A 13,392-nucleotide genomic window follows, 5' to 3' on the forward strand; every position below is an offset into this window, starting at 1 on the left:
GGCCAATAATGGCATTATTTCAGCTATAGCAAGATGTTATCATGCTGGATGTGCCAATATGTACTGGTATTGCCATTGTAAGAGAAAACTAATGTTGGCTGCCTCCAATAACGACAGTATTGTAGTTGTGACAGCACAGCAATGGTGCTGTGCCCAACCATGCCAGCAATGCCAATGTAAGAAGTTATTGCTGGGTTGTCTGTGCCCGTATTGCCGCTCAAACAACACACACATGTTAGCTGTGCCCTATAATGCCAGCATTGCCACTGTAACAACACACTCATGTTGGCTGTGACCAAGAATGCCAGTATTGGCACTGTAAAAACACACACATGTTGCAGTGCCCAGTTACCACTATTGCTACTGCTCTAAGACATTGGCATGCTGTACATGCCAGTGTTGGCCTTAACACCTTCTCTTGCAGCCATCATATATATATATATATATATATATATATATATATATATATATATATATATATATATATATATATATATATATATACACACACACACACACACACACACACACACATACACGTTTTACCTACCTTGTGGGGACTATGTGTGGAAACCAGCCTTGTGGGGACTAACCTTTCCCAATGTTTTAAAAATATGCTAACAGCAAAAATATATTCAGAAAAAATTCCTAATATAGGATCCAGCTTCAAATCTGCAAAAATGCTAATTTTTAATCGCGTGTCCGGTACCATCTCTGTGGGGACCTGAACGCGTGTTACCATCCTTGTGAGGACTTAAATATTCTTATTTGGAATGTAATGTATCCCTATGCAAATAGCAACATGTTTGTTTCATAGGCATCTTTGTAACTTGCACAATTCTATTTCTATATATGAGTACCTACCCACACCGTAGGTATACACAATAGATGGATTGTAATGGTGGTGTTTTTTCAATAAGAACCTCACTAAAAATGTACTAAATTTGGCATGAGACTATATTATAAAACACTCCAAGTATGTCGGAAAGGAGAACTGGGGAACCAAAATATTAGGTGAATGGCTCAGGATCACACAATGTGGTCAGGTATAGAAGCAGAGATTTGAATACCGGTTTCATTATTTCACAGTCACCATCTTGTCCACCAAAACACATCTCTCTATGATTGGTGTGATGACAAATATGTTACAGTCCCCATTAAAATGGTGTTTGACATTGGTGATGTTGAAGTCCCAATAGAGATTGTCTGCCATGATACTGATTTCAGGTCCTCACAGAGATGGTTTGTATGAATAATCGTATTAAAGACAGCATTCCTATGTTGTTTTATAATACTGTTGTTAAAGTCCACATAGAGTTGGTGTGTGATTAACATTATGATAAAGTACTAATACACATGGTGTTTGATGTTGGTGAAGTCCCAGCAGGGATTGTATTTTGTGATACTGATATCAAGGTCCCCACAACGATGGTATGTGCTATTTATGGTAAAGTCCCCACAGAACTGGTGTGTGTTTATAATAACTTTAAAGTCCCCACAGAGATGGTGTGTGATTATCTTGATGCTAAAGTCCCCACAGAGATGGTGTGTGATTATCTTGATGTTAAAGTCCCCACAGAGATGGTGTGTGATTATCTTGATGCCAAAGTCCCCACAGAGATGGTCACACACACACACACACACACTCTCTCTCTCTCTCTCTCTCTCTCTCTCTCTCTCTCTCTCTCTCTCTCTCTCTCTCTCTCAGATATTTGGTATTTACAGCCAGGATACTTGGATTAGTACTTGTTTCGTGTGTAGACCACTAAGTGAAATTGTTATGTATTCTTGGTGCCCTCAGTTGGAGTGGTGGCGAGAGCATGTTTTTCTTTTTAAAATCTATATGCCTTTAGTCCGCTATGCGGACACAATGATGATGATGCCGGATGGATGGTAGGAAGAATTCCCCCGCCTTTTCTGCTGTCCATTGTTAGCAGCGATGAACTTGGTAACGTGAATAGAAGGGTGCATTATAAATAGAGCCATGGGCAGAAATGGTCCGCAATATTTAATATGCACATTTAGTCCTCTTAAACAAAGCTATCACGTGTTTCACTTGATACTGGCCTGTCATCTGTTACACATTTTAGGACTGTTTTAAAGATGGAGACGCTTCCTTCCCAAGGCTACTGGAGATACTGAATAGTTGGCCTGTGCCCAGGCTCATCTCGAACCCATTTCAGGAGGGGGCTCAAGACCAGTATTTTCCAGCATCATATATGATTGCCTCACCCCAGTGCGAGGGCTCCCAGTGGTGTACTTCTTTTGTACATATGGAGGCCACTCGTGACCGGCAGCACCTTTTAAGAGGTGAGTACACTAAACATAGGCTCTTGTCCTTTGACAATGAGAGTAGATAAGGACATTTTTGATATCACAAGCAAAATCAGGTCTACCTTAAAAAGCCTGCCCAAGCACTGGTATTACGGATTAGAGGAAGACCTCTGTGCCAGAGAAGATTTCCATGGCTTCCTGTGGCACAGGCACGGAATTGCGGGATGTAACTCTTTCCTCAGAATGACTTTCCAGCAGGTCTTGTGTTCCATCCAGCCATAAGGAGTGCCCATCATTGCTGGACCACATGCAGCCCACCCTTCAGTAACTGTGCCACAGAATGCTTCTCCATCATTTACTGTGCATGATATCTTGAGCATCAGAATCCATGCCCACAAGTGACTGTACACAGAAGGAGTGCCCAGCAGACTATCTGCACCAATAGCTCTCCCTCAAGGACAAGAGTCACCTCTGTAGACCTTTGGGCATCAAGAAAGGGTTACACATAGGGGAAGAAGATATATCCGTATGGCTACAGAAAGCATAAGGGCTCCCCAAGGCTATACCACTATATCAGTTGTGTGGTAATTCAGGTGATGGTGTCGGCAGAAGGGAAACTATGCAATCCTTAACGGAGAGGACATACGTAGTCTTCCCAAGGAGGAGCCAGACTTACAGATGTAGAGGATGGCATGATTTACCTGCCATAACACAATATATCTTGTCAGAGAAGCTCCAACTGTACCAGTTCTCCAGAACCCAAGTAAACCAGACCCCAGCTCCACTGAAGTATCCCACAAACCGTGCATAGCAATATCAGGAGATGTTTACTTACGAGTACCTGCCAGACATCTTCTTCACGACGATGATGATGATGGTGCTGATAATCCCCACAGCGACTAAAATTCCGACTATTATTCCAAACAGAACAGCCGAGTTCAGGGATCCTGTGAAAGGGCAAGCACAGGCCATTACATGACGCCTGACCATGTCAGCCAATCCCATTCTGTGTCCCGCGTCATACATGTCCTGCACCCTTGTCACCCAGATTGCTTGCATCTTGAACTAAACTATACTAATGGTAATGCAGAATTGGTCATGTTGGTGTAAAAGGCAGAGGGCTGGATGCTTCTGTGAAGGAGGGGGCGAGGAGTATATGGCGCGGTAAGGTGTGGAGTAGATGGCAGGACAATCACCAAACTTGCCAGAAGAGGGGTATGGTTGTTGTCATAGAGAGAGGGATTGGAATGACAGAAATTATATAAATACCACTGGGGCTGTTGCGAAAAGAGGGGGGGAGGGTGGAAGGAGATGGACAATCTATTTGCTGGCCCTATTTTAAGACGCTTCAAGAGGAGCCTCTCCTTGTGGCTAGGGAGTGGAACCCATCATGGTGTCTGGCATTTCAGAATGGACTGCACGTCTCGGAATAGGGATGTTTTGCTGCAGGAGAAATAATCAAATTCGATTTTATCGAATTTATTTCAACGAATTTTGCTCTAAATATATGTGGGAGTGGGTTTAGGTTAATAACTAATGTGGGGGAAGCAGCTGGGGGTCTCCCCTGCATATAATTGCACCAAAATCTACCCCCCAAAAAGAATTTGATGGATTCTTTTCGAGCAAATCACATAGAACCCACGTTCCTGCTTCGCAGATGGGAAGCGTGGCGAGAGATGGACATGGTCTTTCCAAGATAATCAGTGCATTTATGCTCTTTGTGCATCCACTTGCACATGATGACTTTGACAGACTTACAGCAGAGTAGAAGATGGGAGCCCCTGTGGAAGGCCACATGCTGACTATCGAGGGAGGCTAGAATACCAAACGGTGTGTGGGCACTGCCTTATAGTAGTTGATCTTTTCGTCTTGAATTGGAGAAGATTAAAGTATTCTTACACATGTAAGTGGGGTGCAAACCCAATGCAGGTGCCTCTGTTTTAGGCACACAAAATGGTTAGACATGAAGGACAAAGGCTAATCAGCCTTCGGTGTGGGCTGCACACCCTGAGATCCACTAAGTGGTTACAAATGGTTAGTTCATTACAAATGAAAAGTCATTCAGATTTGATCCAAGTAGAGCAAGTAGATTTAATTCATAACAGCTTGTGCTAAATCTATTCCAAAATTGTATTAGAAAAATCATAGGCAGATGCATCCTTCGCCAATGCATTTCGGACTGTTTTAAGTCCTTCTTCAGGGCGTACGTGAATCATCTTGATTATCCAAGAATAACATAAAAAATGTGTCACACCATTAATTGATCAAAAATGTCATCAATAGTGCATAGTTAGTCAATGCTAAATCCACAGTTCGATAATGGTTTCATAAATATCAGGCCACAGAACATACAACATATAGGAGAGAGAGAGAAGAGAACAGGAGGATAGCTCTGTGGAAATGTGTGGGTCTTGGAAGCAAAACCACGCTAAGCAAACACAGGTTCGAATCCCGCACCCGCGCATGGAAGAAGATAAAAAAAATTAAAATTAAAAAAGTGTGTTGTAAATAACCTGCCCTTCCACAATGAAACTAGCGCCTAGATACCTACGGGTTATGTGCACTGTAATTAAATGCAATAAATAAATGTGACGTTACTAATGAAGCTGCTCTTTCCCGCATGTGTTCATTGTGTGCTCGAAAGTGTGGTAACTCTTTCCTCTTACCTGGATAAACCACTTAGGGTGTATCTCAGGGTGTGCAGTCCACACCCACACCGAAGGCTTAGCCTTTGTTCATTTACTTCTATCCAGGGAGTCTCCACATTCTATAAAAGTGTTCATTAAACGTCATGGTGGCACCACTGATGTGGTGCATGTGGGAACAGGAGTTTCAGCCCATTATTCATCCAACGGCCCATTTGCAGCCAATAGAATGCTGCTGAGGGGCTAGGGGAGGGCACAGGGTGGGGGGGAATTACTGCTGAAAGAAAACAGGGTCCAGTAAAGGCCTCTTTACTTTCGGTTTGGCACTACCTTTGCAATTCCTGAACCAGGGTCACAGGTTCAAGCAAGTGCCAGTGGTAGTAACTGTAGGCCTTGATTTCACAGGCCAAAGCTAATAGGTCATTCATTCTCAGTTCTGGTCCTCTCTCTTGGACCCTCTCTTACATTTTAACCAGAATCACTTGGTATTGCAGAAGCGCCTCGGCGCCGTCTCTTTTACCAACCAGCCCAGAATCATGCTCTCCAGCTTTTTTAGTTGTTCTTTTGGCCCATGAGATCAGCTATTGTGTCCACGCGCTCTTTAAATACGTTAATACCAGCTATACCAGGAGTAGCACGTGCTCATATAGCTCATAGGAAAGGTTTTTAATGAGACAATCATGGGTTGTTTGTATCTGTTGGCACTGGGTCAGCATAGACCTTTGCAGAGTGTGTCTGAATGTGGTCTTGTAATGGAAGCTCTAGGTGGAGTTTTACTGAATAGGTCTGAATGGGTCTTTGTGGAAGACGTTTGCATGAAACGTGGCAGAGTGGAATGGCACAGGCCTTTGTGGCTGTGTGCAAAGGGGCTAGAGTTGGGTTTTATAGGGGGAGGGGAATGTGGACTTGCAAAGTTTTTAGGTTGGACTTTGTAGAGTGAGGGTCTGGATGAGACCTTGTAAAATGTTAATGTTTGTGTGTCATGCTCAACACCTACGTTGCCTCTAATTCTTGGACTGAGGCCACAGACACCTTCATGGTCCCCCGCCCACACCGAGCCCATAATGATGCCGGGTTTGCACTGCTTCACCTGCATCAGACACGCTTGTCGTGCTCCACACGCCAATCCTACCAAGAAGCCTGAAGCTCTGACACCGAAGGCAAGGGACAGTTTTGCAGGTGACCTTGCCCCAACCCATAGTGATGCCTGGTGCACGCCATCCATGCATCTAGCTTGTGGAAGAGTTAATGCCATGGTGACATTTGTGTGGGTCTCTGCACATGATGGAACACACTGTTGAACAAATAGTGCAGGAAGGCTACTGGGGAAGTGAATGGTGTGATGCTATAGTGAAAGGATTTTATATGTGAATGAGTAACTGCACTGCCCTCTAGTGGTGAAAATGTGAAAGTGTTCCCTGTGCCACATAAATCCATAGCCTTTTATAATGATATGGATTATGCTAACACTATGGTGATCAAAGGCATACAAATGGAAAAAGATGGCTCTTTGCTTGCTCTAGTTGGGTGAACACCTATGATTGCTGCTGTATTTACTTCCATGACATGAGCAAACAAATGAGATTTCTCACAAAATGTCACCATTACGCCTACAATTGATGTTGGATTAAGCTATCATACCGTCAGGGTCTTCTATGACAACGCTGCCGTTAGTGGTGTTTTCAGCTTCCGGGCTTGTTAAGGCATCACTTTTAGTAGTCAGTTCTTCTGTCACACTCTCTTCTGTCAGTGGTAGCTTGTGCACATAAAGTAAAACAAAAATACATTAAATATCACCAGGTATTTCTTAGAATAGTACAGTTCATATTGCCATTAAAATAGAGACCTCATTGTATCCAATATAAAACATTTGTACTGTAATAACCCCATGGTACAGACCAGAGGATATTCGTTGAATGTGTCTTTGACATGTAGGATATTTTAATTGGGCGACATCTAATTCATGGGAATTTTCCCCTCACCCCAAACCAGACGTACTCAATTTTCCTTTGATTAAGTTCTTTTTCTGATTCTTGGACCCCCAATTTAACAATATTGATTCGCTACAGCCTCCCTCTCCTTTCGGGACAGAAACACACAGGGATGCACAGAAGGTCTATTAATCAATCAAAATAGAAATAACTGAATCAATTTAAATTGAAACGAATTATCGGGGTAATTCATGGAATAAATGTGCGCTGAAAAGGGGAGCACAAGTGTGAAAATCGCAGCGCACGCGTGCCAAAGCCGCGCACGCCGCCGTTGATCAATTCATGGAATGCGCTGTCTTAGTAAAAGCTGGGATGTGCACCAAATTCGTGGGTGGTGCACGCGGATGCACACGTCACTAAACAGCGTGCGCTACGCGCACAGGGAGAGCGCACAAAGTGTATCGCACACAAGAAAAGTGGGCGTAACACGGGGCGTAACACGCGGAATGGGGAACAACGCGTGAAAATGTGGGTGTTACGGGGGAAGTACAGGAGGTAAATGCTTGCAACGCCCAAACGCGCGCTAACAACAAGTATGAGTGGAATCGAACAGGGGAAAGGCATGCGCCAAAAAAGCTGCGCTAATCCGGAAACACGTACGCTAGCAGGAAGCAGGCATAAGCGGCCCCGCGCAGCATAAAAGTGCGCGCAAACAACAAACAAGCTCAGATGCTACGATGAATATACCGTTCCTTGCAGCAGTGGTCGTGGGACACCGCAGGAGGAGGAGGATAGCCAGGCCCGCATTCTTTTACCCAGGACCAGCCTTTTTGGGATGCCTGATGACCAGGTGTATGGGAGGTACAGGTTTCCACCACACATAATCCTAGACCTGGGGAGGGAGTGGGAGGATGACCTCACATCACCCACCCTGTGCTCGCAAGCACTGAGCCCCTTGAAAAAGGTGCTCAATGTACTGCACTTCTTGGCTACTGGTTCATTTCAGCCGACAAGTGCCATAGTGGGGGGTGTGTCACAGGCCACGCAGTCACGCTGCCTACACCAGGTGTTGGCCATCATGACTGCACGCCCCTCAGTCCGCAGGCACATATACATGCCCAGAACACCAGCAGAAAGGCAGGCTGTTGTCCAGCATTTTTTACGGGGTGGCACACTTCCCCAAAGTCCTAGGTGCCATTGATTGCACCCATGTGGCTCTACGTCCGCCCAGGGCCACTGAGCATACCTATCGGAACCGCAAGCACTGGCATTCCATCAATGTGCAGGTTGTATGTGATGCCACGGGAATCATCACCTCAGTATATGCCAACTATCCAGGATCCAGCCATGATAGTTTCATATTCAGAATGTCACCCCTAAACCGGGACCTGGAAGCTGGCTGGCATGGCGACACATGGCTAATTGGTGAGTATAAATGCCTCTGCACATGCATGCATGTCAGAAACTGAGAAATGGGAAAACCCCACTAAAGACAACCATTATCACCTCCCCAGGGGACAGTGCCTACCCTCTGAGCACCTACATGATGACGCCAATTCGGAACCCCACCACACCACCCGAGGTAAGATACAACACAGCCCATATTGCAACCCGGGGCATAGTGGAGCGCACATTCGGAGTGCTCAAGTCACGCTTTTGCTCCCTTGACCGCTCTGGTGGGCAGCTGCTATATGCGCCCCCAGTAGTGTGCAGGATCATAGTGGCAGCATGTGTCCTGCATAACGTTGCAACCTGGCACGGCGTGCCAGTGGGCATGGTGGGGCCCCCACAACCACATGCACGGCCGCTGAGCATGGGAGGTGAAAGGGCATGTGGTGAGGCAGCCCGGACCCAGCTTGTGGCAAATTACTTCACCTAAAATCCCACCCCTGCGGAGTGCACACAGGCCTGGCACATACCAGCTCACAATCAATGATGATGACAAAAGGGACAGTCAACTGTCACAACCATACCAGCCTGAGATTGTTCACCTTGAAGTGCTGCATTGTGTGCATCCCTATCTACTCAAAGACACACAATGCCGTGTCACAAAAAGGCACAAATTCATGCAGCATGAAGGACTACCCCCTTGCAAAATACCACATCAAAATAGTGGCATGTCACCCAACACCACACCAACACACCATGGCATGGCATGCAATGTGAAAGCAAACACATTAATGCACAACACATAACACAAGTGTCACAAAGTGCACTGTCCCAAATGGAAACAGGCCACAGACAATTTGCTCTCAATAATGAATAAAAAAAACAACACACATGAACAAATACTTACCAGCAAGAGAAAACATCAATATATGTTCAAACAGTGGCAATATATGAGAATTAAAAATCAAAGTAGTGCAAGTGTCGCAACCTCACTAAGGCAGCACATCGACCCCTTCCAACTGCAGAGTGTTGGTGGTAGGCACATGTTTCAGTGTACTGCATACAACATGAACTGCATCTGCCAAGTAGACAGGCTTGTTAAGACATGAAGAAGGTACATGTATCTAAGGAAAGAATCATGGATGTAGAACCATACATAAATCCACCATGCAGTGGAGATTACTACAACAATACCCATTAGGGATGTATACACTGTTTTGACTAAAGACTGTCCACACAATTTATGGGAGCCCAATGTCACTGTGTAAGTTACTGTCACTTGGTCACACCCTTTGCAAGCCCATGGAAAGGGGAAGCAGGAGGGGTGTTTGTCTCAGGAACCCAAGCATCTAACCAAATACAGGACAAGCTGGCATGTGCCCAGCTGGAATACACAGTGGATGCCTACAGGAGCCACACAAAGCACCACACTGTTTAAAAAAATATATATATCAAAAATGGCCATGTGTGGACCAGGGAGGGGAGGCCACCCAGGAGGGACAGAGTGCAGGGGGCACCCCAACACCCACATGCGTGGATGTTGGGAAAAAACAAAAATACCTTCATGAGCTCATGGCCTGCACGGCTACGCTACAGTGGGAGAACTGCCATCGCTGTCATCACCCTCTGGTGGTACATCAGAAGGTGGCCGTGATATGGGAGGCAGACCACTCAAAGCCCTGGCATGTTTCTCCATGGCAGCAAGCATGCAAGTCTGAAAGTTTTGGTTCTGCAGGATGATGGTACGGAGATCCCCATGCAGCACCTCACGGGTAGCACGCATATCTGCGTGCATGGCCTCGCGTGATGCCCGGATCTCCTGATGGGTTGCCTGGAGCTCAGCTGAGAGTGTGCGTGTCAGCTGCTCCAGCTGCTGTTCTGACCTTGTACTCCGGGACACCTCAAGTTCAACCAGAGTATTTCTGAGGGAGTTGTGTTCTAACCTCAGGGCTTCCCTGTGGGCCTGTGACTCTACAGATATGGCTGTGCACAGAGTCTCCAGTCCAGCCCGTCTCTCCCTGTCGGACGCCAACATGTCCTCCCTGTGTGAGTGGCAAATGGACTCTGTTGCCTGCTGCTGGAGCTCCATCTGCCTTTCAGGGAGAGAATGGAAGTGGCCACCCTATCCATTGCCTGAGCCATTATTTCATACAATGCCCCCTGTTGTGCTGCTATAGTGTACATGGAGTTCTCCCACAAAGTATTGTCTGGTGGCGCACGGCCACTGCATTGGCTGGCACCACACCTGTTTGGGGCAGGGTGATGTGCACCTTGCTGTGCTGGCACTGTCTGCGGCTGCAGAACTGCATTCCTCCTTGATCTGCTGGCCCAGGAACAGGAGCAAACATTGTGGAGTGTGACCCTGCATCTGTAACCGCCACAGGAGGACTTTCCAACACTGAATGCCCCATAGAGGGGTCTACCCCCGGTGCAGGTGGGTTGGACAGAACAGCATCCCTGCCAGAAACACTCTCCTGCGACGGCACATATGTCTCAATGTCCGATTCAGCACCTGATTCATAGAGGTCTCCGGAGGTGTACCCAGAGACACCCGTGGACAGTATGGTCTGTAGGAGTAATGGGTTTTCACCCACCACCACCCCACATCCTCCACTGGTGCCTGGTTGTGGCTGTGAGTCCTCCTGGGTCTGCCCCATCTCCTCCTCCTCAACAGCATCAAGTGCCTCATCATCTGCAAAAACATGAAAGATAACAAATGGAAACAGGCACGAGCACCATAGCACATACACATAGGCATGACGAGGCAGAGATCCAGTAAATAAATGACACATGTCCCACATGACAATAACTCTGGCATGCATGCACTGTCAATGAGTTGGAAGGGGAGGCAAAAAGCACACACTGATGACTGCAAGATGGAAAACCAACACATGTGCTGCATGCTGGATAGCACTGGCATCAAACATTAGCCTGGACAATCCACATACATGACACATGCCAGCACACAGACGGCACCTACCATAGCCATGGCAGATTTGACAAGGACACCCGGATGGTAGCAAATCAGTACTGTCACCCATCCATGTGAGATGGACATAATGAAATAAAACATGTAAAAAAGAGTGAGAAAACACACATGTGCCACACGCTGCAACAAAGCCAGTGTTCACTGATGCAATGATGGCAGGCATATGGATACATCAATGGTTGGTCACTTCGACATGAGAGGATACAATTGTCATGTTCAACATTCAAACAGGGCCCCAAAATGATAGTGTGCACGCCATGTGTAGGTGCACATTACTCAATCCGCCTGATTGTAGAAATCTTTCCCCTAATAAGTCAAGAAATGTGGGCCATTGTGTGGTGTAATCTATGACAGAAGTATGTCACATTTGGGACAGTAGGCCACAAAAATGCCTGGTAAATATGCTAATCATTTCATCAATCAGGCTGAATGAAGAGGAAAACAGTATGAACAATGTTGTGGCAAGAGGACAGCTAAAGGCCCCGTGGATTAATCATGTGCAAAAAGTGAACTATGGTCAGAAGGGATACTGTGAAACGGAAACACAAGGCCGGGGAATGGTTTTGAGGGACAACATGGGTGACCCATAGCAGTCATGACTAGACAGCCTTACCTGGCACTCAATCAGAAGACATCACCCAAGCAACATACACATGGATTGCACACACATGCATGGTTACTCACCGGACATTGCTTCAAGATCTGGTAGGTCTCCCACGCCTTGGATCTGATCCTCTGTGATGAATGCTCCAGCGACAGACTCATGTTCAGTGAGTTTTTCCTCCTCTGGTGGAGACCCACCGCCAGTCACCAGAGTAGAGGCATGATTTGAAGCCAGCTTGTTCTTTGCTCTGCGTTTCAGGTCATTCCAGTGCTTAGAGCAATCATTAGCTGTGCGCTTCACAAATCCAAGGTAACTAATGTGGTCCGCGATGGTCTGCGAGTGGGCCCTACGTTGAGCAGTCGTAGTCTTGCACCCTGCAGTCACCACCATTTCGCGGCCATGGGCCGACACATAGCCCACAAGTGCATCTAGTTCTGCATCATTGAAACTAGGCTTTCTTGATGTGCCGGCGTGGGTAGCCGTTTCTGGGGTCCCAGCCTGTACTGCAAGAGCACCCTTCTTCCTCTTGGAAGGTGGTGCGGACCCTGAGTGGCTTACACCACTCTGGTTGGTAGGGGCAGAAGCGCAGGTGGACTGGGCACTGGAAGTTGCCAAATGCACGATGACCAAAGGTCTCACTGCAGGCATTGGCTGCTGGGTGATGTTGGCAGGACCAACCTCGGTGTGATGGAATCGGACTGACACTGTCCCGGCTGGGACACTCAGAGCTGGGGTGGATTGAGCTGCAGCTGCCCCTGCAGTCTACTCACCCTGGCTACTTGGGGCAGCAGATGACATTGCTGCCCCAGATCCACGTGGCCTGGTGACAGCAACTTTCACCACCACACGTGGCTTAGACTTGGTGACACAGAAGTCAGCCTGGGAGTCATCCTGTGCCGGTTCTGTTGACAATATGGGCCGGTTTAACAAGGGCTGAGCTGGGATGGTGTCAGCTACATCTCCCCGAACCATTGTGGGGGGGGCATAGGTGTCCCTGATTGGTCCTCCACACACTGGCCTCTTGGGCCACCCTGCACATCCTGGCCATGTCCCCTACCGCACCCACCTCTTTGAGGTTGGCCACCTTTGCCTCCGTTACTGCTTGGTCACCTCCCAACCATGGCACTGATGTTGTTGTGCGTATGGGAGTTGCAGTAAACAATTGTCCTGGGCAACTGGGGTGAAAGGGGTAGGGTCCTTGATGGAATTCGTACCCTAGTGCTCTAGCAAGGCTGTCTGTGAGCCCTGGGGGAAGATGACGGGTCACACAACTCACAGGCACCCTGAAAACAATATTTAACATGCACGCAACCCCTGGTAGACCACGTGCATGGACAAATGAACCCGCACTACGCTGTGGCACCCAGAAACACAAAAATAAGCGTACGCGTGGTACACACAGCCTACAATGACCTTTGAATGGGTACGCGACACACGGGGGCAACCACAGTTGGAAAATACATGCGCGACTCACCGTCTGCCTGGAAAAAGAACGAGAAAAACAACACCCCCACCAAAATAAGAATTGAACAGGGAGAACGAACTGGAACTGTTGTGAAG

General features: G+C 47.1%; 1 protein-coding gene across 2 annotated transcripts in view; it reads right to left on the minus strand.

Annotated features, from left to right (window-relative positions):
- The window catches only part of PDPN (podoplanin), a 299,528-nt gene that overhangs the window by 96,393 nt on the left and 189,743 nt on the right, over positions 1 to 13,392 (minus strand). The window contains exons 3-4 of one of the 2 annotated variants that reach the window (XM_069610900.1): positions 6,561 to 6,675; positions 3,110 to 3,221 (exon numbers count right to left, since the gene is read on the minus strand). In XM_069610900.1, the coding sequence (XP_069467001.1) occupies positions 3,110 to 3,221; positions 6,561 to 6,675 (227 nt within the window). The remainder of the gene's footprint in view (positions 1 to 3,109; positions 3,222 to 6,560; positions 6,676 to 13,392) is intronic. The other variant, XM_069610901.1, reaches the window with a different exon arrangement.

The sequence above is a fragment of the Ambystoma mexicanum genome, chromosome 8, assembly GCF_040938575.1.
Source record: "Ambystoma mexicanum isolate Mex_15411 chromosome 8, UKY_AmexF1_1, whole genome shotgun sequence".
Taxonomy (NCBI): Eukaryota; Metazoa; Chordata; class Amphibia; order Caudata; family Ambystomatidae; genus Ambystoma; species Ambystoma mexicanum.